The sequence below is a fragment of the Eptesicus fuscus genome, chromosome 20 (assembly GCF_027574615.1).
Source record: "Eptesicus fuscus isolate TK198812 chromosome 20, DD_ASM_mEF_20220401, whole genome shotgun sequence".
Taxonomy (NCBI): Eukaryota; Metazoa; Chordata; class Mammalia; order Chiroptera; family Vespertilionidae; genus Eptesicus; species Eptesicus fuscus.
This window is the reverse complement of record NC_072492.1, coordinates 49,242,939-49,268,179: the sequence shown is the minus strand read 5'-3', so window position 1 is coordinate 49,268,179 and position 25,241 is coordinate 49,242,939. Positions and strand designations below refer to the sequence as shown.

At 64.4% G+C, this 25,241-nt stretch overlaps 1 protein-coding gene across 2 annotated transcripts in view; it reads right to left on the bottom strand.

Annotated features, from left to right (window-relative positions):
• Positions 1-311: 311 nt before the first annotated feature.
• MGAT5B (alpha-1,6-mannosylglycoprotein 6-beta-N-acetylglucosaminyltransferase B) overlaps positions 312-25,241 on the bottom strand; it is a 35,497-nt gene continuing 10,567 nt past the window's right edge. The window contains exons 4-18 of one of the 2 annotated variants that reach the window (XM_008155013.3): positions 20,905-21,020; positions 20,237-20,310; positions 19,096-19,266; positions 18,240-18,404; positions 17,033-17,202; positions 11,021-11,152; positions 9,449-9,582; positions 4,948-5,078; positions 4,538-4,543; positions 4,081-4,236; positions 3,142-3,288; positions 2,683-2,799; positions 1,655-1,729; positions 932-1,188; positions 312-510 (exon numbers count right to left, since the gene is read on the bottom strand). In XM_008155013.3, coding sequence (XP_008153235.2) covers positions 312-510; positions 932-1,188; positions 1,655-1,729; positions 2,683-2,799; positions 3,142-3,288; positions 4,081-4,236; positions 4,538-4,543; positions 4,948-5,078; positions 9,449-9,582; positions 11,021-11,152; positions 17,033-17,202; positions 18,240-18,404; positions 19,096-19,266; positions 20,237-20,310; positions 20,905-21,020 — 2,050 coding nt within the window. The remainder of the gene's footprint in view (positions 511-931; positions 1,189-1,654; positions 1,730-2,682; positions 2,800-3,141; positions 3,289-4,080; positions 4,237-4,537; positions 4,544-4,947; positions 5,079-9,448; positions 9,583-11,020; positions 11,153-17,032; positions 17,203-18,239; positions 18,405-19,095; positions 19,267-20,236; positions 20,311-20,904; positions 21,021-25,241) is intronic. The other variant, XM_008155014.3, reaches the window with a different exon arrangement.

Genomic DNA, 25,241 nt, shown 5'->3' with positions numbered 1-25,241 from the left:
CCCCGTCCTGGGCCCGGGGAGGCAGGACCCTCTCTCCACCTTCAGGTCTGGCTCTGCCCCTGCTCCTGGCCAGGGGGCCCCTCTGGCAGCCCCACAGCCTTGGCCTTGCTGCCGCCATGAGCCCCTGGGAGGAGGAGGAGGAGCCCGCCCAGGTGGGCACCGGCACCCGGAGGAGCCGCCCTCCCTGCAGCCTGGCAGCGCCTGCTCTGCCCACCCCTGGCCGAGGGAGGAAGCCCAGCTTGGGGGTGGGGGGGGCGGTCGCTGGAGCTCGGAATCTGCTGGTGCTTCTCCGCGCAGGGCCTCGGGCGCCCTCACAGGCAGTCCCGGCACAGGGCCACCTGGCCCCGGCGGAAGTCCCGGCACGGGCAGAGCCGGCGGTGGCTGGCGCTGGCGCCCGCGCAGCTGAAGAGCAGGGGCTCCTTCTGCAGGAGGCACTCCCGGCCGGGCTGGGCGAAGGCCGGGTACAGGTGGTTCATCTCCCACTCGGTGCTGTCACAGGGCACCTGCAGCCTGCGGGCACCAGGGCGGCAGCACTCAGCGGGCACAGAACGCCCAGCGGGTCCTGCCCACCCCACCCGCCCTGGCCGGCCCAACCCAGCCCAAACTGGGGAAGAACTTTCTAGGAGGTGCCAGGACAGACCCTGGCCCTCAGCGCCTTCTCCCACCTGCTCAGAGAGGGGGGGGGGGAGGAGGGGGAGCCTGGCTGATCCATCAGGGAGAGCCTGGGGAAGATGCTGTGGGGGCAGGGACTGGGCAGGGAGCTCCCCTCAGCGCTTGGGGCTGAGGCTTTGCCGGGAGTGTGGGGCTTTGATGGACACCGGCCTGGACGGTCCCTTCCTGACCCACTGAAGGCACCCGCCCCCACTGCTGCAGGCTGGCGGGGTTCGGGACTGGGCCTGGCTGGGCGGGGGCAGGGGCCGCGCTCACTCACTTCTGGAAGGCGGCCTGGCTGTTGAGGAAGGGGAAGAAGGAGGGCTCGCAGACCAGCCCGCGGTCCAGGCAGGCGTCCGTGCAGGCCCTGCCCGCGGCGGCCAGCCAGGCCCGGAGGGAGTGCGCTGGGGGCCAGGCCCCGGGGGCCAGGCTGGCGTTCCGGGCCCACTCGAGGTGGGTGGCATTGGGGGCCAGGACGAAGGGGCTCTTTGGGACTCCAGCCCCCGGTGGGGCGGGGCCTGGGGCTGCGCAGAAGTCCTGCCAGGAGAGAGCAGTGTGAGAGGGCAGTGGGCCACGGGGGCCACGGGCTGACACGTGGGTGTGGCAACCCAATCATCTCACTCGCATCACCATCGGGGCTCAATGATGCCGGGTGGCCTTCCGGCGTCATTTCATTTACCCCCGGCAGCAGACACACCCGGGGGCACTGATCTGTGTCCAGGGAGGATGGGAGGGAGGCCGGAGGTCAGGGAACCCACCCAGGGCCTCAGGCCTGGCCTCTGACAGCAATACTGACCCCACCCCTCGGCCCCCCCCCCCCCCAATCCCCACCGGCTGTGCCCGGAAGGAAGGGGACAGAAGGACGGACTGGGGAAGCAACAGGGAGTCAAATGGACGCAGCCCCTGGACAGGGGTGGCCTCCTCCGGCAGTGCTGGCCTGGCGCCCTCCTCTGGTCGGATGGGGTTTGGGGCGGGGGGCGGTGGGGAGAGCAGAGGCCCCTACCTGGTGCTGGATGTAGGCATGGATTCGCTCCAGCATCCCCTCGCAGGTGTACTCATAGGGCAGGTACGGCTCTACCTGGGGGACACAGGCAGACATGGGGCAGGAGACCTGGTGCCTGGGGCCCCGCCATGCTCAGCACTGGGAGCAGAGATCTGGCCCCTCTGCTCGGATCCCCTGCTCCTCCGTGTACCTCCAGGGTTCCCTGGGGCTCAGGACCTAGGAGACAGAGGCCAGGACCTCCCTCCCACGCTGGTCCCAGCCCCACTGAGCTTCTCCCCTTTCAGTCATGTCAACGCTCCATCCGGTCGTGGGCCCTGATGCCTCTTCCCACAGCCAACCCAGCCCCTCCACCCTCCCCTCAGGCGACACCTCCTCCAGGAAGCCGCCCGAGCACCACCCCACCTGGCCCAGGCCCAGGCCCACTGTCCTCTGTGACACCCAGACTCCCCGCGCCTGGGTCATTGTTTCTTTCCTTTGTTTCTTTCTTTGTTTGCTACTCCTCACCTACGGATGTTTTTCCCACTGATTTTTAGAGAAGAGATTCCCCTCCCTGCCTGCTCCCGGCAAACCCGTGCCACACGGTGATGCAAAGGCCCCGCCAGCCGAGTCCCACCTGCCGCAAACCTCCCGCCAGAGCGGCAACAGCCTGGGAGCGTCACCCACTCGGGGTAATTACCGGTGTGGCCGGTGCCGATCCTGCCAGGAATATCGGCTGCGACAGCGAGAGGGGAGGCGGCGGGAGGCAGGCGCCCGCCCGGCCTCCCTCCCGTCCCCTCACCTGGACGGACAGGTGCCAACCGGCAAACCCACTGAGGCTGAGAGGAGACTGAAGGCCCCCCCCAGAGCTGGGGGCCAGCGGGCTGGGGGCCTCAGGTCTCCCTCACCTGTGCTCCTCACCTTCACACGCGCTGGTGAGGGGGATCGCGGATCCACCTGCCAACCCGGCCTGGGAGTCGGAACTCCCAGGAGGGCATGGTTTCCTGGTGGAGACCCAGCACGCGCTGCCGTCTGACGGGCCTGGGGCTCACCTGGGTCCTCATGATGGCCTTGATGGCGGCCTCAAACTCCTCCGAGTTGTTGTAGTCCACGGTCCACACGTGGGGCTTGCCGATGAAGCGCTCCGCATACGGGTGCTGCGAGAACACCTGGCGGGCAGGGGCAGGCGGGTGTGCGGTGCCCCGCCCACCGGCCCCAGCGCCCCGCCCACCGGCCCCAGCGCCCCGCCCACCGGCCCCAGCTGTCCCCGCCCACCGGCCCCAGCTGTCCCCGCCCATCGGCCCCAGCGCCCCGCCCACCGGCCCCAGCGCGCCCCGCACCGGTCCCAGCGCCCCGCCCTCCGGTCCCAGCGCCCCGCCCTCCGGTCCCAGCGCCCCGCCCACTGGTCCCAGCCGTCCCTTTGCTCCTCCACGCCTCGGCCTCCCTCTTCCAGGACCTGCAGGGTCCCCATCTCAGACCCTGAGATCTGGCGCCTGGGTCCCCCCACTCACCTCCCTGGAGGTGGGCTTGCCTCGGAAGAACTCGTGGTTGAGGGAGCTGTGGGGCGGGCTGAAGCGGGACTGCAGGAAGACACAGCCGTTGGCAATGGCCTCCAGGGGCGCGGGGCCCTCGTAGGGGAAGCCGAACCCTATGAAGAGCTGAAGAGCGAGGTGGCGTGGCGGTCAGAGAAGGCCCGGACCACACGCAACCCCAGGAAGCAGGGGCGAGGTTGGGGTTGGGGCGTTCGCTCACAGGAGGCAATGGGGGTGAGGGTTGGAGGGGGGGGGGGCAGAGGAAAGACAGCTCAGCCCAGCTGGGTGGCTCAGTGGTTGAGCATCGACCTATGAACCAGGAGGTCACGGTTCGATTCCCAGTCAGGGCACATGCCCAGGTTACGGGCTTGATCCCCAGCGTGGGGCGTGCAGGAGGCAGCCGATCCATGATTCTCTCTCATCATTGATGTTTCTCTCTCTCTCCCCTTCTCCCTTCCTCTCTGAATTAAAAATAAAAAAGGACAGCCCAGCCCAGCCCAGCCCAGCCCAGCTGGGTGCCACGGCAAGGGCCTCCCCTCCCTGACCTCGGTTCCCCATTGTGAAGTGAGGAGGCAGGGGAGGCAATTGGTGGCGTTGCAGCTCCAACAGGCTGGCTCTGCAGGGGAGGGGAACCATGGGCTCTCGAGTCTAAAGGTGTCAGACCCCACCTCAGCTGCCCTCCAAGGACCCTGACCGTTCATCCCGCAAACACGAACCCCGCACCTAACTCCTGCCAGGAGTGCGCCTGGGGCTGACTCCCGAATCGACACGGGAGGGCTGTCCAGGTTGCTCGCCGCACAAAGGCGCCCTTCCCCCAACAACACGTGTGCACACCCGTGAGCACAGAGCCAGCCGGGCCGTCCACACCGGGAGTGCCGTGGGGATGGCGGCACCGCCCGTGCCCTCGGCCAGGCTCACCTTCGCCTTGCGCAGCAGCTGCTGGAACTCGGGCTGCGGCAAGAGCCCGTGGTTCTTGACGAAGGCGGGGACCTCGGGGGGCCGCTGGCTCTCGTAGAACACGGTGCCGTGGACCTCCATGTGCTCGCTCAGGATGCTCAGGACCTTCTCCTTCCCCTGGGGGACGAGGGGGAGGTGGGAGCCCCGCCCCACCCCGCCCCCCAGGAGGCGGGGCCAGCAGGAGAGAGCCCTGGTCTGGAAGCCGGGAGGTGTGGGCCAGTCTTAGGTCGGCCAGCGGCCTCAGTAACCAGCTGTGTAGCCCCGGGCACAGCCCCTCTCCTCTGCCCCTCATTCATATAAGTCACTGTTGGCTGAACCTAATCCTAACCACTACAGAGTGAGGGTCATTCCATAAGACGACCACGTGATAAGCAGGAGGCGGGGCGGGAGGAGGAGGGAGCACGCAGCAGTCACGTACCTGGAGCTGCCTCACGGCCAGGGGGGCAGAGGAAAGAGGAGAGAGCGGGTCAGAGCCCGGCGAGCAGGCAGCCTGCCCACCGGCAGCACTTCTCCGGGACCCCGCCCTGAAAATGGGTTCCAATCCCTGGTCCTCTCCCGCCTTCTCCACGGCCCCCCCGTCCCACAGAGCCCCCAAGTCTCGCCTGAGCCCCTTCCCATCCCAAGGAGGGTGGAGGGTGGAGGGTGGAGGGTGAAGTCACAGGCCTCGCTCAAGGACACTGAGTTTGGGGCAGAGCAGGGGTGGGGAGGGGGACAAGGGGCCAGCCCCAGCCGGGCATGCCCCACGGCAGTCGGGACCTCTCTTCTGACCCACTAGCGGGGGGCGCTCTCCTCGGTGCATGCTGGGGCAGGTGGGGCGGGCGGGCGCACCTTCCAGATGCTGGCCTCCTTGCCGTACACCACGGCCATGTTGCTGGCCTTGCCCGCCTTGATGCGCTGCTTCTCCGTCTGGTTCAGCTCCTCCGACACGAAGCCCATGAAGGAGTTGTCGGGGGTGTGAGCTGCAGCCAGACCCCGGCCGGGAGGGCGTCACCAGGACACGCCAGGTCTCCCAGGGCCGCCGCGTGGCAGGACGGGAGGGCTGGGGTGGGAGGTCTTGGGGGGAGAGGGAGGAGAGCACCCATCCCCGCCCTGGTCTGGCCTCTCCCTCTCCCAGAAACGGTCATCAGCCTGGGGCGCGAGGAACCCTGAGGGGTCGCCAGTCCCCTTGCTGGTTCCCAGATGAGGAAACTGAGGCTCAGGACGGGGCAGCCACGGCCGGGACCCAGCCAGGACCCTGCCCTCCTGTTTGCTCCGCCCAAAGCTTAGGCTCCTCCCTGTCCTCTCCACGTGCAGAGCTGCGACCCGGGGGATCCCTCCCGCACCTCCGTCACCCGCCCTGCCCGGACCGCTGTGGCCGCTGTCACACCTGCCACCCTGCCCGCTGTCACACCTGCCACCCTGCCCGCTGTCACACCTGCCACCCTGCCCGCTGTCACACCTGCCACCCTGCCCGCTGTCACACCTGCCACCCTGCCCGCAGTCACACCTGCCATCCTGCCCACTGTCACACCTGCCACCCTGCCCGCAGTCACACCTGCCACCCTGCCCACAGTCACACCTGCCACCCTGCCCGCAGTCTCACCTGCCACCCTGCCCGCTGTCACACCTGCCACCCTGCCCGCTGTCACACCTGCCATCCTGCCCACTGTCACACCTGCCATCCTGCCCGCTGTCACACCTGCCACCCTGCCCGCTGTCACACCTGCCACCCTGCCCGCTGTTACACCTGCCACCCTGCCCACAGTCACACCTGCCACCCTGCCCGCTGTCACACCTGCCATCCTGCCCGCTGTCACACCTGCCACCCTGCCCGCAGTCACACCTGCCACCCTGCCCGCAGTCACACCTGCCATCCTGCCCACTGTCACACCTGCCACCCTGCCCGCAGTCACACCTGCCACCCTGCCCGCTGTCACACCTGCCACCCTGCCCGCTGTCACACCTGCCACCCTGCCCTGCTGTCCCTCTGCCTGGGGTGCCCGCCTCCCCGTTCAGGGGTGAGAAACGCTACTCAGCCTCAAGGGCCTCTCCCAGGAGCCTGCCTGGGGCCCTCCCTCCGAGGCCCGCCCACTGTGGTCAGGTCTGTTAGAGCGAGGAGCGTGCTCCGACTTCCCTGTCCCCGAGCCCAGAGCCCAGAGCCCAGGGCAGGCGACACGCTTGAGCTCCCGCTGCCATTCCTCGCCGGTACGCACAGCGCCATCGTCCGAAAGGCACCAGGTCCCTCCCTCCCGCGCAGGGACCTTGAGCGGAATAGCTATGGGAGCCCATGAACTCGATGTTGCTTTCCGGGGCGGCTGTGGCCTCCCCACAGCCCTGACCAAACACCCCATGCCGTAGGTTCACATGCACGTCTGTCACACGCTGGCGTTTCGGGAACTGGGTGTACAATTCCATCAAACGTGCAGATGGAATGTTGTGTTTCTAACCTCACCCCCCGCCCCACAAAGGGGCGTAATCAGTATCTGGTGCATCTGAGAGGAGGGATGGTTTGCTGTCGAAGAGCCCAGAAAGCCCACGGACCTTGGGGCCGACCCTCCGACCACTGTCCGGTGGGGCGTGTGCTGGCTACAGGACAGCACAACTCCTCCCGGGAGGTCAGCCACCAGGAGGCGGGGCCTGGAGGATGGGCCAGACCCTCCCCGGCCCCATTGCCTGCCCAGTCCCACCCTCCCTCCCTCCCCTCTGGCTCCAGCCGGGGCTGCCACCCAGGCCTCTCCCAGGTCGCCATCTCCTCCCTATTCAATCCTCGTCCCGCCCCCTCCCCCAGGAGGGGCAGGTTTAGGACACAATGGGCAAACCAAGTGGGCATGGGACAGGAAGTACTGCAACCAATTAAAATAACAGGACGATTAAGCATGGAGCTGGGGGGCGGGGGATGAGGCAGGGGTGAGGCCAGGGCAGGGGGCAGGCGGGGAAGGAGTACTGGGGGTGGGGGGAGGTCAGCCTCCTGAGCCAGCTCAGGGGGAACTGACAGGCCGATGGGGAAGGAGGGCTCTTGGGCCTGGCTTCCTGCACGTGGTAGGCCATTAAAGCCGGCAAGCCTCTCCTTTTTTCTCTCTTTAATTTATTCAACCAATTAACATTTTCTGAGGACCTCAGGAGGCTTTAGGGAAATAAAGATAAATTAGCCAGTGGCTCCTTTTTTAGTGATTCATAATCTATCAGCGAGAGTAAATGTACTTGCAAATAACGCTCACATAATTCAATATATGCTTTAACTGAATGAGGTGTATTTAAGAGTTATAAAAACATTCTGCCTGGAACAGGAGACGAGGGGATCACTGAACGTGATGGCAAAGAGGAAACATTTAACATGGGGTTTTGGAGGATGAGTAGGAGTTTGCCAGGTTTGGCCCTCCACATCCAGAGGGCTCCACCCCAGGACAAGTCCTTATTTTGTCCGTGTGGATTATTTTTTAAAAAAATATATTTTATTGATTTTTTTACAGAGAGGAAGGGAGAGGGATAGAGAGTTAGAAACATCGATCAGCTGCTTCCTGCACACCTCCCACTGGGGATGTGCCCGAAACCAAGGTACATGCCCTTGACCGGAATCGAACCTGGGACCTTTCAGTCCACAGGCCGACGCTCTATCCACTGAGCCAAACCGGCTAGGGTTCCGTGTGGATTATTACCGAAGCCTCTTACCCCATCTCCTGCTTCCCCCTCGTCTGCCTTTGCTCCTTGGGTCATCGGAAGTCGGCCAGAATAATTAATGTGCCTCATAAAACCTTTTCTCGCCGGGCCGGTGTGGCTCAGTGGTTGAGCACCGACCTATGAACCAGGAGGCCATCGTTCCATTCCAGTCACCTGCCAGGGTTGTGGGCTCGACTCCCAGTGGGGGGCGTGTAGGAGGCAGCCGATCAATGATTCTCTCTCATCACTCATGTTCCTATCTCTCTCTCCCTCTCCCTTCCTCTCTCTGAACTCCATTTTTAAAAATCACTTAAAATTTTTTTAAATTAAAAAAACCAAAAACCCTTTCTCCAGGACATTTCCTGGTCAGGAACCCACAGGGAACCGGGATTACAGGAGCCAATGTGAACGAGGAACCTCTGCTGAAAGGCCCCTCCCCTCTGACCCAGGGCCTCCCGCCCCCCTTACAGCCTCAGCGCTCACTGCTCCCCTTCTGAGGGAGGAGCTGCTGAGGGCTCTGACTGTCACATTCGCTGTTTCCGATATTCCTCTCCCTCCAAAACCTGCTCCTTGGGACCCGCCCCACCGTCACTCACTCTGCTGGGAGCCCAGCCTGCCCAGGTGACCTGGTGGGACAGTCCCTCTCCTCTCCCATGAGCCCCCCGCAGCCTGGCAACGCCCGGGGGGAGCGTCTGTGTGACCGCAGCTGGGACGCTCCACCGCTCCGGGCCTCAGTTTCCTCATCTGGGCCCCAAGGAACGCTCCCGCCTTCCAACCTCGTGGGATCCAACCAAGCCATTGCCTGTGTACCCAGAAACCGCGCTTGCCTCTAACAACACGGCCTGGACCCGGAGGGCACCCGGGAAGGCCCCCAGCACCCGGAAGAGATGCGTTTGGACAAGAGAAATCAAGACCAGCTGCTTTCCTTCTAGCAAGTTCCTCGGGGCCCTGCTCGGAACCCGCTTGCTCTTAACGGAGACCAGTCCTGGCGAGGGCGCTGCCCGGCTCTCTGACCCGGAGCCCTCCACGAGCCGCTGGAGGCAGACACTGAGCCGGTGCCAGCTGGTAGCTCCCAGCCAGGAGGAAGCACCCCTTCCCACAGCGGGGGGGGGGGGGGGGCAGGGCCAGTCCCACCCCCCAGGCAGGCAGAGGACTGCCCTGAACCGTCAGGGAAAGGTTAATTCCTTCCCGCGGGCTGCACTGAAGAGGGCCGTCAGGGCGTCTGTGTCTCCGCCTCATCAAAAACAGCTCCGCTCAGCTCTCCTCGCCTCGGTGGCCTGACTCCAAACCCGAGGGCTCCCACCCACGGCCGCGCCGCCCCACAGCCTCGCTGCCCGTCACGCCCGGTGGCGGAGCCCTCGCATTCCAGAACCTGCCCGGCCTTTCCGCGTCCATGTCGCTGCGTCCGGAAAGCCTGGCTGCCCCGCCCTTCACCCCAGGCCCTTGTGGCCTCTCTCTCTGGAAGGCCCCGGAGGACGAGGCCAGGCGCTGCGGGTCCCCAAACCCAGGCTGCTCCCTGCCCACGCCCCGCGCCCCAGCCCCCGCAGGGGCAGCCTTTCTGGCCAGGCTTTCCTGGAGGAGGCCGAGGCCTGGCATGTGGGGGAAGGAGGAGCCGCCTGCTGGGATGCCACCTCAGGAACCACGGGGCCCCATCTCCCCGCCCCGCCGCCCCGCCCCGCCCCAGGACACTCACGGAACATGGTCATGAACTGCTTGGGGTTGAGGTTCCAGTAGCCCCAGTTGGTCCGGTAGCCGTGCAGCGTGGCGTACTCCTCGTGGTTGTACGCGGGTTCCGTCCCGAAGGTGTCGATGACCCGGATGCGGCACCTGCCCCCGGGGATGGGGAACCAGAAACAGCCACCTCAGCATCTCCCTGGGCCGGGGTGCCCAGCCGAGGGTGGTACCATGTGAGGTGACAGCGTGGGCTCGGACACAGCGTTGTGACCACAGGCGGGCACCCCGACCTCTCGGGGATGTGCCCCCAGCACCGGGGAAGGACGGAGTATCCCATCATCCCACCGAGCGGGATGACAACCGCCCAAGGATCTCGGGGCTGTGGGACCACTAACCCCCACTGCCAGCTGTTAGGCTGCCCCTAGGGCGCCTAGGAGGGGAGGCCCTGCCTGGGGCGGGGTCCCCCACACGTTCCAGGGGTCCCCTGTACAATCTGCACTTTCCAGGGAGTTCGAGTCCACAGCCCTGTGCCCAGGAGCCCGCACCCCCAGGCTGCCCTGGCCCATGCCAGCTGAGGTGCAAAGGGCGGGGCCGGGACACCCTGGGGCAGGCAGCGCCTCAGGTCCCCTCTGCGAGTCTGGCCACGTCGGTGGCCCTCCCAGCTGGGCAGAGGCTCTGTCCCCACCTGAGGCTGCTCCCAATGGCCACAGCCCCCCTCCCTCCCCCCCCCGCCCCGCCCCGGGAGTGGGCACCTAAGACGCACATGTCCCATAAGGAGCTCCCTCACCGCCTCCTTCCCGGGACCCAGGACGGGCCACAGACTGCTGAGGTCGGCACTCCGCCCGGAGAAGGGGGGCGGGGAACGGGTGTGCGGCGAGCACATCCTATATAATAAAAGGCTAATATGCAAATTGACCAAACATTGGAACAAACGGTCGCTATGATGCACACTGACCACCAGGGGGAAGAAACTCAACGCAGGAGCTGCCCCCTAGTGGTCAGTGCACTCCCACAGGGGAATTGCCGCTCAGCCATTAGCCAGGCTCACATCTGGCAAGCGCAGCAGTGGTGGCGGGAGCCTCTGCAGCAGTGCACAGGACCACTCAGGGGATATCCACCAAGGGGTCCCAGGCTCAGGCATGAATGTCATGCACCGGGCCTCTAGTTAATAATAAAAGCAGGAACGCTGCCTGTCACGTTTCCCTAATGAAACCACGTGGGACCAGACGTCATGCAGAGCGGCTCCTGCGCAGCGTTAAACCCGAGCCCCACCGTCTGCAAGACCGAGCGATGGCACTGGCCTTCCTCCCGTGGGAGGGGGGGTGCTGAGGGCGCCCCCACAGAGGGCCCAGCCGCAGAGCACTGTCCCCTTCCCTCCCCCTCCCCGCACTTCTCCTCTGCCCCTCCCGCAGCCCGCCACGCGGCAGAGGCCACCGGGCCACGCGCCCTGGTTCCTTGTCACTCGGGTCAGCTGGGGGCAGGGCTCCTTGGAGGAGGAAGGGGGGAGGGGAGGACAGGGACAGGGAGACCTGGTCCAGGCGCTCTCCAGGGCGTGGGGGGGGGTGCCCTGCGGGTCACCACCCGCCCTCACCGGTACTTCCTGAAGGACAGCCCCATGTGCTGCTTCATCTGCTGCAGGCCGTGGTAGTCGGTGTAGATGAGGTCGAAGGGCAGGGGCACGGTGAGCGGGCAGTTCCCCCGGCCCGGCGGCACCCCTAAGTTACTGAGAGAAGAGCCCGTCAGAGTCTGAGCCCCAGGGGACCCCCAGGCCGCAGAAACCCACCTGCCCATCCGGCCCTGGGTCTGCAGTACCTGGACACCGCCCCTCCCCCCGCCCCCCGTTCCCACTGCCCAGGGTAGACACGGGCAGGGAGGGCGCTGGAGGACGCGCTGGCACAGGGAGGGAGCAGGGCGCCTGCACAGGCCACTCCGACGAGGGGCAGGTGGGCCCGAGGTCCGGCCCGGGCGCCGGCCAGGAGGCAGGGGCGCCTTTGCTCATCCCCACATGCGTGCTCCCCGCAGGCCAGTCCGCCAGAGCGGCCCCTCAACCGTCCCAGGAGCCACAGGCAGCCGCAGGGTCTGGAGCTGAAGCGCCCCGCACCCCCACCCCGTCTGCCCCATTATAATTCTGCGCTGCTGACTGGCACCTGGGCCCGGAGATGCCCGGCCCTGCCCGCAGGGCACCCCGCTGCCAGCTCATTCACGTGAGCATTTTCATCTGGGACGGAGCTGCCTCTGGCGCCAGAGCCGTGGGGTCGTCTCACTGGAGCCGAAGGGCATGGGCACGGCCGCCAGTTAAACTCCTGCCAGGACCCCCTGCCCAGCCTCTGACGCCTCCCCCCCCCCCCCCCCCCGGCAGGGTGACAGGCTCAGAGCCCTCACTCAGACAGTCTGTGCTGAGCCCTGAGCCAGGGGAGCGGTGTCTGCCCCTTGTGGAAGCCCCGTTTCCTCCCCCACAGCAGCTGCCCGCCTCCCCCCGTTTTGCGGTCCAGACGCCTCGCTGGAAGGCGGCATGAGAACCCCCGGGAGCCCCCTTTGGGGACCCACGGAAAGCATGCCTGGCCCGAGGGCCAGCGCGGACCTGCTGGCGGCCTTGCGCCGGCCCGAATGTCCCGCGTCCACCTCCTCGCCCACACGCAGTGCCTGGGTGGGTCCCCACGGGCCTCTCCAGGCTAAAAACCCTCGTTTTATTTCTCCCTGTGCTTTGGTCCGGGGCTGGAAATAACCTCTCCAGGTAGCGCTCCAATTCTGGAACAAGCGAGTCCGCCCCCCTCTCCTCTGTGGGAAGGGCCTCGTTAAAAAGAACTCTTACAGAGGGATCCGGGATCCTCGGCTCCAGGTGCTAACACGCCGAGGCTCCCCGATCCGTCTCATTTCGGGAGCCCACTGCCGACCCTCTGCCCCGCCCAGGCCCTCCTGAGCACAAGGGCACTGCCCGGCTCTCTCCCACGGCCCGTGACAGCAGGCCATGGCCTCTCCCCGAGCGCCGCCGGAGGGTCACCGGGCATCGGATGAGCTATTTGGGGAGGGGGTGGGACCAGCGAGGCCTTGAAACCCGGCCGTTTCTTTAGGTTCCTCCTGGCCCTCGGCAGTTCCACCGACACTTGGATTCCATTCTGAGTCCTGGGCCCGTCACCCGGCTGCCTCCACGTGGGCACCTCCAACCCAACCCGGTCGGCACCCAAGTTCAAGGTCTTCCCCATGCGCTCCTCTTCTCCCGCCTCGGAGGATGGCCGCCCCGTCGCCCGGCGGCTGCTCTGGGCTGGCTCGTGCAGCCTGGTTCCGGCCTGGCGAGCCGGTCACGGCCACACCTGAGTGGGTTCAAACCCCGGGCCTGGCCCCGGCCGGCTCCTCCGAGAGTCGAGCCGGAGGCGGCCCGGTCAAGCCGGGCTGGGCGGGATGGGGTCCCTGCCTTCGTCATTCTCTGGGGACCCTCGCCGGGACTTCCCTTGGGCGAACATGGAACAACAAAGAGGCCAGGACGCCGACTTCCCGTGGGGCCGCGAGCTTGACAGCCCAGTTTCCGCTCCGTCCCGCCCCCCCCCCACCCCTAGACATCCTGCTCTCCACTCCAGTCATTCGCCAGTTGAGTCGGCTAATTCCCCACTCAACCCAAGCTCACTCCTGGGTGCAGGAAGAGCCTGGTAATTTTCCTCATGCCATGTCCCATTAATGATGCTTGAAATTATGCAAATAAAATTGATGAGCAGAGCCAAATCTGGGCAGGCGGGAAAGGGAAAGCTTAACTTTAAAATGCCCGCTGTGGCCCGACGGGCGTGGCTCAGTGGTTGAGCATCAACCCATGAACCAGGAGGTCACAGTTCCATTCCCGGTCAGGGCACGTGCCCGGGTTGCGGGCTCGATCCCCAGTCGGGGGCGTGTAGGAGGAAGCAGCCGATCAATGATTCTCATCATTAATGTTTCCATCTCTCCCTCTCTCTCCTCTCTGAAATCAATAAAAATGTTTTTTTAAAAAATGCCCACCGTGGAAGCAGGCATTCATGAGGATAACTTGGGGTGCAGCCCACGGGGGCTCTGGCTTCTCCCCTCCTCCCCACCGAGAGCAGGCGGCTCCCGGGAGGGGCGGTCTGACGTCACCGCTCTCGCCCCGGAAACCTCCCGCAGCAGCAAAGCCAGGGCGGGCTCTGTACGGCCCCAACGTCCCTGCGGTGAGCCGGTAATTAACGCAGCAGCGCGGGGAGCGGAAGCGGCCTGGCCCCGCTCGGCAGTGGCCAGACGTCTGCTGTGAACATCTGGGAACAAAGGGCAGCAAATGTCCCCGCAGCGTCCGTCCCGCCGTCCCCGCACAGGCCACTTCCCAGCCCGGTAGACGCCTCTGTCGCAGACGCCGAGCCGCAGCTCTCAGAACTCACATCACCGCACATCCCGCTGACCTATTTTCAAATGAACTCGGTGCCGCTCGCATGGAACGCTCCCCCGAGGCCGGGAGGCAAGGCTGCGGGAACCCTCCTCCTCCCGCAGAACCCGCGGCAACGCCACGCACGTAGTCCACGCTATCTCTGTCCCAGACGCCTTTCCGCTCCAACGGCCACCATCTTGCTATGGGTTGCATTGTGTCCCCCCCCAAAATCCATATGTTGGACCCCTAACCCCCAGCACCCCAGAATGTGACCTCATGTGGAGGCAGGTCTATAGAGAGGTCACCAGGATGACATGCGGTCACCAGGGGGGGCCCTCGTCCACCACGACCGGCATCCTTATAAGAAACAGAAATCTGCCCGGCCGGCGTGGCTCCGTGGTTGAGCGCCAACCGAGGCACCAGGAGGTCACCAGTTCGATTCCCGGGCAGGGCACATGCGCGGGTTTGATCCCCAGTAGCGAGCGTGCAGAAGACAGCTGACAGATGTTTCTCTCTCATCAACGTTTCTACCTCTCTCTCCCTTTCCCTTCCTCTCTCTGAAATCAATTTTTTTTAAAAAAAACTTTTTTTTTAAAGAGGAAATTTGGAGACAGACACAGGCACAGGGAGAAGGCCATGTGAGGATGAAGGCAGGGATCTCGGTGACGCTTCTACAAACCAATGAACGCCAAGGACCGCCGAAGCAGGGGGAGGGGCCTGGACAGACCCCGCACAGCCCGGGAAGGAACCCTCCCTGCCGGCTCCTTGGCGCCGACACCCTCGTCTCGGACTTCCCTCCAGACGGAGACAGTAAATGCTGCTGTCTGGAGTCCTCGGCTGCAGCAGCTCCAGCCAGCCCCCCGAGACTGTTCCGGAGTCCCCACGGGGAAAGGGCTGCCCTGTATTGCGAGGGTGGCCCCGGCTAGGAATGAGCTGGAGGAGCCCACAGCCCGGCCTACACCCGTCACAGGAAAAACCAACAACCCAGAAAGGGCGTGGCCCAAAGCACATGCGCCCACCTGATGCCCCCGCTATCCGGCCCCCTCCGAGGGTGCCTCCTGGGCCTGCCCCCTCCGCTGGGCTCCACCCCTGCAACCCCGGGGATCGGGATGCTTTTGGGTGTGCAAATGTGCGCTGGGGAGGGATCGGCACTCTTTCTACACATCTTCTAGGACCCTGAGCCCCCGCGCCAGGCCCCGGTCCTGTCCCTCAGGCCCTGCACTGGGGACAGAGGACAGCTCTTTGAATAAGCCGTGGGACTAGTTCCCACCTGTTACAGTGTCCCAACCCCACAGCTATCCCCCCACGGACCGTGTAGGGGGGGGGGGGTGCTTAGAGAAGCCACAGCCTGGGCTTCCCCACATCTCAACCCTTACCGCTCATGAGGTCACCTGGGAGCTTTGAAACTTGATACGTGGGTCCCACCCCAGGACCCATGAAATCAGAGGCACCAGGAGGGGGACCCAAACGTCGTGTTTTCCCACGCGGCTCTGCTGCAGCTGCGGCTTAGACTCCCCACGGCCTGCTCCCCCACGGCCCCTGCTGTGAGTTCTGTGGACATAACTGTCTAACGTCCTCCGGGGACCGTGGCTTTCTTTCTTTTTATTATTTTAGTTGCTTTAAAATGATATCTGATAACAGACTCCAAAAACACCGTCCTGAAGCCCTTTCCCGAGGGCGCTGAGCTGTTTACGCACCCGGCCCTGTCTGAGCAAGGGCGTGCGTTTGCACCTACACCCACGAGCGAGGCCAGAGCCGCCGGGCCCTGCGCTGCCCCTGCCCGCCTCACAGACTGCGCATCGGAGGTGGGAGGGCCTCTCCCTGCAGCCCCTGCTTCTGGGAATTTCCGACCCACAAAAGCCGGGCAGGAAGTGATGGGACGGTGGGAAGATAGGGATCTTCTGTGGGGGGTGCCTGATGGGGTGCCTGTGGGGGTGCACACAGGCGCAGTGTGGTGCATGTCATGCACCGGGGGTTGCACGTGTGTGGAGGTGTGTAGATGCATGTAGAAGTGTGCATGGATGTGCCTATGTGTACAAGTAAGGGTATGCACAGCATATACATACACACATGTGAGCACATGCATGGGTGTGCACGTAGGTGTGTGCAGTGGTGTGCATGCATGTGCACATGTGTGGGCATATGGGTACACGTGTATAGAGAAAGAAATGGCAGCAGGGGGGTATTTCAGATCGTGGGGCTTCTCAGCAGGGCCTCGCTTTCAGGGGCTCCCCCATCTTCATGCTCTGGCCCGTGGCTACCCAGAGCCGCTGGCTGTGCCATCCACAAGTTGCCCACGACTTCTTGGGCTGCCCACACACCGGTCCCTCTTCTCCCTCCTCCCCTCACACTCGCCCCATCTGACTCCCTGCAGGAGCGCCGAGGGCACGGAGATGCCTCCTCGCAGGCCTTTCCCGAGGGAGCTTGGCAGGCATTCGCTGCCCTGCAGCTCCGCTCCAGTGCTGGCGGCGCGCTGGTGGGCGGCGAGTGGGCACGCCCGGCTCTGAAGTGGCCTGCACGGTGTGAACGGCTTGGTTTGGCAACAAAATGCCACCGGGCAGGCAGGAGCCAGAGGGAGCGGCGTGCTGGCTCCCTCTCCCAGCGCGGGGTGGCCGGTCTGAGGGTCAGCACCAGCCCCGGGGACAGCTCCCTGCCAGCTCCTTCCAGCTCGGCCAGAGGGGGCGGAGGTGCTGTTTCCAGGCGGCACTCTGTGCCCCAGAACCTGGATGGTGCTCCCCAACCGTGCGGCTGTCAGTCCCCGTCACCACCCTCACTTACAGTGCCTCAGGGCACACCCGCCCCACCCCTCTAACCACCCCTCCCGCCTCCCTCAGCATCCCAGGGACCTGGAAAGGCAGGACTGGGGAAGGGGTGGGCGTCGCCAGCCCAGCTCACACCCTCCAGGGCTTCCTGGCCTCCAGCCCCCAGACAGGCCCAGGAAGGAGCCCGGTTCCGGAAGAGACACTGCGAGTCTCCCCAAGACCAGCAGGCAGAGGGGACCCCGCTTCCACCACACGGCTCCATCCCACAGGCCAGTGTTTGTCAGCCCCTGGGCACCAACACCGGGCACCGGGCGGCCCGGAGATGGAGGACTCACGGAGAATTCAACCGTGTGAGCAGCACCGTGTGAATACGCTTCCTTGGCGCATCCCACACGTGACCGGGTGCCCCGGGGGGAGGAGGGGGTGGCAGACTGAGCCCGGAGCAGGGTTCCGGGGGACGGGCTCCCCTCCCGGCACTCACCTCTGCAGCTCCTTCAGGGACACCGTGACCCGCAGGCCGTGGCCCAGGACGTAGAGAGCGGCCAGGATGTCCGCCCACTGCACCATCTCCCCCAGGGGCCCGCCCTTCAGCACCCTCGGGCTGAACACGTCCCCCGACTCCTCCGTCAGGAAGCCGATGTGGACGAGGATCTGGGGGGACACAGAGGGTCAGCACGGAGGAGAGACAGCCCTGCCACCCGGGGAGACCGGCCAGCAGCAGACACTGTCTCCAAGCTGGGCCTGGGCACGGGGGGGAGCCAAGAGGCAGAGTGACCGTGCTGGGCACGGGGCTACAGGTGAACAAGACAGTCACAGCCCGCCCTCACGGCGCTTACGTTCCAGATGGAAGAGGAGACAACAGTGAACACAGACATGAAATGAGAGGGACTCTGAAAGAAACAGACAGGATGATGGGAGAGTCAGGTAAGTATTTACTGGATGGATGATGGGTGGATGGGTGGATAGATGGATGGATGGATGGATGCATGGATGGATGAATGGATGGATGGATGGATGGATTATGGATGGATAGATGATGGGCTGATGGGTGGATGATGAATGATGGAAGGTGGATGGATGGATGCATGGATGAATGGATGGATGGGTGATGGATGGATGGATGCATGGATGGATGGATGGGGGATGGTTGGATGGATGATGCATGGCTGGATGGATGGATGGGTGATGGTTGGATGGATGATGGATAATGGATGATGGATGATGGATGGATGGATGCATGGATGCATGGATGGATGGATGGATGGATGGGTGATGGATGGATGGACAGATGATGGATAGATGGATGGATGGATGAATGGATGATGGATGGATGGACAGACGAATGATGGATGGATGGATGGATGGATGGATGGACCAATGAACCCTCCCCAAACAGGCTACATCCTTCCAGACAAAGGCAATGACATTCCGCCCAACAAGAACCAGATGTCTACAGATGCAGGGCCTTTAAGGGGTAGGAGCTTGGCTTTCCCAAACCTGAAAAGGCCCCAGGCCACCAGGTGCCTCTAACCTGACTTTGCCTCCCCTCCCCCTTCCGGCCCAAATTCAAATAAATTCTACAAAACTCTTCCGAGGGCACGCCCGGGGTCCCCGTGGGGCCCTGGAGCCCTGCGCTCACTTCCTACGTGTCTGAGCTCCGCTCCCTGAACAGGACAGAGGTCAGGTACCTGCTTCTGGTCCCTCTGGGTGCCCCCCAGCTTCCGCGCCAGGCGCTGGGCGGCCAGTGCCCACTGGGCCGCGAGCCGCCGGGTCCGTTTCTTCATGAAGATTAGAGACTCCTTCCCGCTGCCCATCAGGTCCAGGAGGTGAGACAGGTTGCTCCGGAAAACTGCCTGGAGGGGAGTCCCGTCCTCAGCTCTCACTCTCAGACCCGCAGCCGCGCCATCGCCACCCCCTGCTGCCCTGGGGACGGGGCTGGCACCTCCTGCGAGGCTGGGCCGGCTCTAGCTTCTCCCACCTTTCTAAGCGGCCCACTGGCCCCACAGTGGGGGTCCCTTCTCCCCCCCACACCAGCCACGTAGGCCTGTCCAGAGCCCTCAGGAGCTGCTCGGCTGTCACAGTCCCCAGGGACCCAGGTGCTGCCAGGAGGCAGGAGGGTAGTGGCCAGGGCAGGGCCGGAAGGCCAGGGAGGCCGGGCCGCCTTCCAGTGGAGCCAGATGACCGTGCCCTGAACTAGCTCAACTCTCTGGACCTCCAGTCCGTCATCTGCTAAAGTCGATTGCATAAGGGCCCCGGGGGGTTCAGGTGCAAAGTACCTGGCACACAGGAGGCCCTCAAGGAGGTCCATTAAGGGGGAGCCTCAGGGCCCCAGCCACCCCCCAAGTGGGTCCAGGTTTGCAGCACCCCCAGAAGGTGGGGCGGGCACTGTCAGGCCGGCTTCCCACCCAGCAGGGTGAGCTGGGACCTGCCCGCCCACCGGGCCGGGCTGGCCACCTCGTTTCGCCAGAGGCACAGGGTATCCAGCCTGGAGAGGCCAGATGACCCGCCCACCACGCCCTCAGGGCCCACCCACTCCCAGCCTACCTGGGCCTTGGGGAGGGGCTTGGGGGCCGTGTGGGGGGCCGTCCGGTTCCTCCAGGGCAGCGGGGGGCAGAACCACTCGACCTCGCTGAGGTAGATGAGGAAGGAGCACTCGGTGCCGTCCACCCCGAAGAAGGCGTAGCAGGGGTCCGACGTCCAGCGGGCGCGCATCCACTGCAAAGAGGCCAGCCTGGGCCAGGGAGCCGGGCCGCCGCCCGCGCCCTCGGCGCTCCCCCTGACGCATGGCCCTGGGGACCCCGAGGTCCACCGGGACGGGGACGGGGCCTCTGGGGCCCCCCTATAGATGCAGCGAAGGACAGAGCAGGGAAGAGAGACTGAACCAGGCCCCAGGCCCCTGGCCCGGCCCGAGAAGCTCAGGGAGGGCCAGGCTGGACCGCCATCGTCCAGGTCCAGAAAGAGACCCCGGGGAATAACGCCAGGCCAGGACACGGCGGGCAGCGCGGCAGCTCGGGCCTGGCTGCAGTCCGCTGGGGCCAAGGTCAGGAGCAAGGTCAGGGCCTGGCTGCAGTCCACTGAGGCCAAGGTCAGGAGCAAGGTCAGGGCCTGGCCGCAGTCCACTGAGGCCAAGGTCAGGAGCAGCCCCCAGGGCTGGGGCTGGGCAGGACACCCACCGTGCTCCCGCGGGGAAGGGTCTGCGGTCCCGCCCACCCTCTCAGGGAGCCCAGACCAGCGAGGAGCTGTTTTTACAGCCACGCGCGGGCCCCGATGGACAGACTTCCTGCAGCCGTAGGTCCCGGAGGTGGGCCCGAGGGAGTCCGTGCCGCTGGTTAAACCCGAGGGGTGAGGAGAGACCACGTCCGCTCCTCGTCAGAATTCGCTGGGAGTCGGGCTGCTGGAGGAGCGCCCGTGTGTTTACAGCTCGTGAGCTCTAAGCGGTGCGGGGACGTGGCTCGGCCTGGGGCTGTGGCGTGGGCCAGGCCGGTGGCCACGCAGAGCAGCAGTGACCCTGAGGTTGGCCCCTGCCAGCCAGTGCCGGGGTCAGGGCAGGGGCCTGGGCAGAGAGGCCCTAGCTAGCGGATAGCCCTGCCAACAGCGGAACCCCAGAGCTAGTCTGGGGCGTGGCCCCCACGGAGGAGCCCCCTTCCTGGTCGCCCCCACCCGCAGCCGCAGCCCCGGGCCTCACCTCCACCTTCCCTGAGCAGTCAGGGAACTTGGGGTCACTGGGCGCCTCACACTGGTCCCGCCGGCCTTCGGACACTAGGGAGAGAAGGCCATCGTGCTGAGGACCTGGGTCCGGGCCGGGCCGGAGGGGAGGGGCGTGCGGAGCGGAGGGTCTGGGCGGGGAGGGGCGTCGGGGGCTGGCACAGCCTCGTCTGAGTTTTCTCACCTGAGGGCCACCCGCCAGGAGGTGTGCCCCCTCTGCCACTGCTCCCACCCTCCTCAGGGGGTTCAGACCCAGTGAGGGGCTGGCTACGGGTCAGCGGCCTGGACGGGCAGACCTCATGCACCCAAATGTACCCCCACTTTCTCAGGGCCAGAGGTGGGGCCTGCACCCCAGATTGCTGCTCCCACATCAAGGGGAATGGAGGGGCCACCTGAGTCTCCAGGGACCTGTCCTCAGCACCCTCATGGCAGGTTGGCGGGGGGGGGAGGGGTGAACCCCATGTCACCCTGCGGAGAGCCTAGGGAGCCCTGTGGGAGAAGTCAGGGACCCCGGGGCCATCCCGGCCACCGTACACTGGCCCCAGGGAAGGGGTGCCCTGGCCCACCCTTGCTGTGCAGGACGAGGCTGTACGTGGCCCCGAGGGGAGGGGGAGAGGAGGGGAGGGGGGGGAGGGGGCCCTGGCTCACCCTTGCTGTGCAGGACGAGGCTGTGGCGCAGGATCTGGTCCACCTTCACGGCGATGTCCGAGACGTTCTGCGCGATGGCCTGGATCCGCTCCATGAGGCCGGCGCCCGGGGGCCACCTGCGGGGAGACACCCGGGCTGAGCGGGGAGCCCGCCGGGTGACCTGCCCAGGACGCTGTCAGCGAGCAAAGGGCAGGACCGCAGGGCTCACAGGCCGCCACCCTGCCACGCACGGGAACGCAGTGACGGGTGAGGCCGGCCCGGACACGGAGCCGTCTGCCCGCCCAGCCCCGCTGGAGGGGCCCTAACCACCCAGTGCACAGACACTGCATCACACGCCGAGCCCGCCTGTGCCAGGCGTGTCTGCCCGTGTGTCAGAGGGCAGTGCCCGAGGCCCAAGCAGCCTGAGAAATTCCTTCAAAAACCAGGACAGCCTGGACGGCGTGGCTCAGGGGTTGAGCGTCAACCTATGAACCAGGAGGTCAGGGCTCCGTTCCCGGTCAGGGCACAGGCCTGGGTGCGGGCTCGGTCCCCAGTGTGGGGCGCGCAGGAGGCAGCCGATCCATGACTCTCTCATCATGGATGTGTCTCTCTCTCTCTCTCTCCCTCTCCCTTCCTCTCGGAAATCAATAAAAAATAATTTAAAAACAAACAGGACAGCAGCATCCAGGCCTCCTGGGGACAGCCCCTTCCCAGGCGCCCGCTGCCCGGAGTCTTTCTGCAGCTCCCCCTCAGGACCCTCTCGCCACGATAAACCCCCCAGAGTCGCCGGGGACTTGCCAGCTATGAACCCTCCAGGAGGCCTGTCCGGTCCCGGGAATGAACACTCCCCAGGGCCTTAAACGTATTTACCGCCACAAACGTCACGGCCTCCCCCCACCACCAAGACTCCGTGCCTTTATCTGGGGAGAATTCATTTCCTCGTGTTGACAACGACGGAGCGCTGAGAAGGGCCCCGGACAGCGCACAGCGTTGATCTCAGCGCCAGCCTCCCGCGGAGACAGCCCTCGCTCTGCCGGCCGCCTCGGCGCGGCGAAGACCCGGGGCCTCTCCCGGGAGCTGCCTGCCGCTCTGAGCCCATTAGCGCCGCTCCCTTTGATTCTCACCTTGTCCTCCGGCGTGGCAGGCCCCGCATTTAAGCTCTTACTTATCCCTTTACAAGAACTGGGTCTGTATTGCCCCACAGAATGGGATGACCTACGTCCATGGAGGAGGATTTGTCCACCTGGGCTCCTCCCAGCTCCGGAAAACCCTCTCCCCTCCTGCTCTGGGCTGGAGACCTGCCCACTGGGGAAGGCTTCTCTCCGGGCTCCTGATGGAGCAGGGGTGGGGTGGGGGGGGAGGGAGGGGGTGGAGGCAGGGGCGGCAACGCTTGGAGACCCTGGGCTGTGGCTACATCACCCCCTCTCCGCCTTCACTTGGCCTCCTGTGTCCAAACGTCCTCCTCTGATAGGGACACCCGTCACTGGGTCACAGCCCAGCCAGAGCCAGGACGTCCTCTTAACTCAGTGACGTCTGCAAAGACCCTATTTCCTTTATCTTCTCCCCCCTGTATTTATATTGATTTCAGAGAGAAGGGGGAGGGAGAGAGAGAGAGACATCAATGATGAGAGAGAATCATTGATTGGCTGCCTCCTGCACACCCCCCTCTGGGGATGGAACCCACAACCCGGGCATGTGACCTGACTGGGAATCGAACCGTGACCTCCTGGTTCATAGGTCAACACTCAACCACTGAGCCACGCCGGCCGGGCCAAAGTGTCTATTTCCAAATCAGATCCCACCCCTAGGGATCGGGGGTTCGGACGTCAACGTGACTTTCCGGAAGACAGAATTCAACCCACAAGTCTCCGTGAGTTACAAACAAGAGCGAGAAGAGAGTTAAAAGACAAATGCTTCTCTTGCCCAGGGCACACGCCTGGGTTGCGGGCTCCACCCCCAGTGGGGGGCGTGCAGGAGGCAGCGAATCAATGATTCTCCCTCATCATTGATGTTTCTCTCTCCCTCTCCCTCTTCCTTCCTCTCTGAAATCAATAAAAAATATATAGACAGAACAAAGAAAGAGAGAAGAAGTAAAATGGTTTTTAATCCGTCACAAAAAGTGAGTTCAGGTCCCCCCCTCCCACTCCCTCAGGAACTGCCCTCTGACCTGTGCCCCTCTCGTTGGAGGGAAATAATAACTGGGGGTGCCCTTGGCTGCCCAAGCCCTGGATCAGTGACTCGCACGTTATTCGGGGGTGTACTGGAAAGAATGAGGGCCTCAGAGTCAGAGGTCCTGGATTCAAATCCTGACTCCGCCGGACAGCTGTGTGACCTTGGGCAAGTTACCTAACCTCTCTGAACTCAGGGGCCGGCTCCTAGAAACCCCGAACGCCCTCAACGACCTCGAGGAGCGGTCGTAAGGCTGAGACCTCGGGCGGAATGTGAGATGCTCAGCAGGTAGCAGGCACTCAACAGAGGCTGCCACGCCCCACCTACAGCCGCCACCCCCCACCCCCGAGAGACTGGGGCATAAGTCCAGCCGCGGAGCCGAGCCCTTTCTTTTTGGGGGGACTCAGCAGTTTTCCCACGACAGGGCCTCTGCACAAAGCACCCCAGTGGCTCGGGCTTTAAATAGTGCAGATGGCAGCTGTCTGATGGAACACGTTCCGCTCGTCCGACACGAACTCTCGGCGTGACTATTATTACACTGGACGGAGCACGCGGGCAGCTTTCTATTTTCACATCCAGTATGATTAGGCTCTGTCGCTGAGAAGCTTTTTTTAAAAAAAAAAAGAGAGAGAGAGAGAGAGGGAGAATAAAAGTCGATGCCGTGAGACCTCAAGCCACAGCACATCCACGGCTGGGAGAGGCTCAGTGGGAAAGAAAAAGGGGAGATGGGTGGGGGGCGGCCTGCAGCTGCCTCCAGCCGACGGGGCCCAGGGGAACCTGGAGCCATGGTGGGGTCACTGTGGGGTCAGGGTGGCGGGGGGCTGCCTCCTCCATCAGGCCCGGGAGGGGCAGTGCCAAGGCCCACCACAATGCTTTCAGGGGTCCATGCAAATGTCTCCATTTCCTTATCAATCAGGAAACTGTAGGTCAAAGAAACCTTTTAAATGTAATGTTAGCCCAGACCGTGTGGCTCAGGGGTTGAGCGTCAGCCTATGAACCAGGAGGTCAGGGTTCGATTCCCGGTCAGGGCACAGGCCTGAGTTGCGGGCTTGATCCTAGTAGGGGGCGTGCAGGAGGCAGCCAATCAATGGTTCTCTCTCATCATGGATGTTTCTATCTCCCTCTCCTTCTCCCTTCCTCTCTGAAATCAATAAAAATATATTTTTTAAAGAATTACCTACAAAAAAGTAATGTTAATATGTTTGTCTTTCTAACAACACAGCCACAAAATACCTTTTCGCTGGGGGTTAAATGGAGCCCCCTCCCATTTACATGTTGCAGCCCTAACCCCCAGTGCCTTAAACTGTGACCTTGTGTGAGAACCGGGCCACTTCCGATGAAATTAGGGGAGTTCACGTGAGGTCATCCTGGGGCGGGGTGAGCCCGGTTCCCGGATGACCGTGTCCTTCTAACAAGGGCGAGTCTGGACCGAGACGCGCACACGGGGAGAAGGCCAGGGCCAGCCTGGAGCTGTGCTCTCCTGAGCCCAGAAACTCCCAGCGGCCAGGGCAGGGGCCTGGGACAGACGCTCCGAGAGCCGCAAAGGGAGCGCGGCCCTGCCCACACCTGGTCTCAGGCTTAGCGGCCGCAGGAAGGTAAATCCACTTTTTAAGTGTTTCTAGGGGAGGGGCCCTGACGCCCGGACGCAGCCCAGGGAGGCAGGGCTCCCCCAGACTGTGGGGAGGACGTGAGGAAAGCACTCCCCGAGTGATGATGACGGTAACAGAGCCGGGGTGGGGGTGGGGGGCGCTCCCTGGCCGCCCGTTCTCCTCACACCATGATTCCTTGCAATGGCCCCATTGTACAGACGAGGAAAGCAAGGCGCAGCAAGGCTGAGTGGCTGGCTCAGGGGCACACGGCTATCCCAACCCTCCCCCGCCCCCCACGTGGCAGTCACGAGGTCGCCCGGCTCTCAGCACCACCGGGCTGTGCAGACAACCAGGCCGGGCTCGGTCCCCTCCGGCTCCGTGTCCTGGGCCAGGCCTTCCCCTGCCGGAGCCCAGTCCTTCCTCTGGGAACCGCGGACCTGGGGAGGCCCCTCTCTCCCATAAAGGTGCCCCCCCCCCCCCCGTGGCCCAAATCAGACTGAGACACGGCGGCCTACAAACAGCCCCGGGCTGGGGTTCGAGGGGGAACGCCACGGCTGGGGATCTGCGGGCACCCGCTGCGGAGGCCACCCTGCCCTGCCC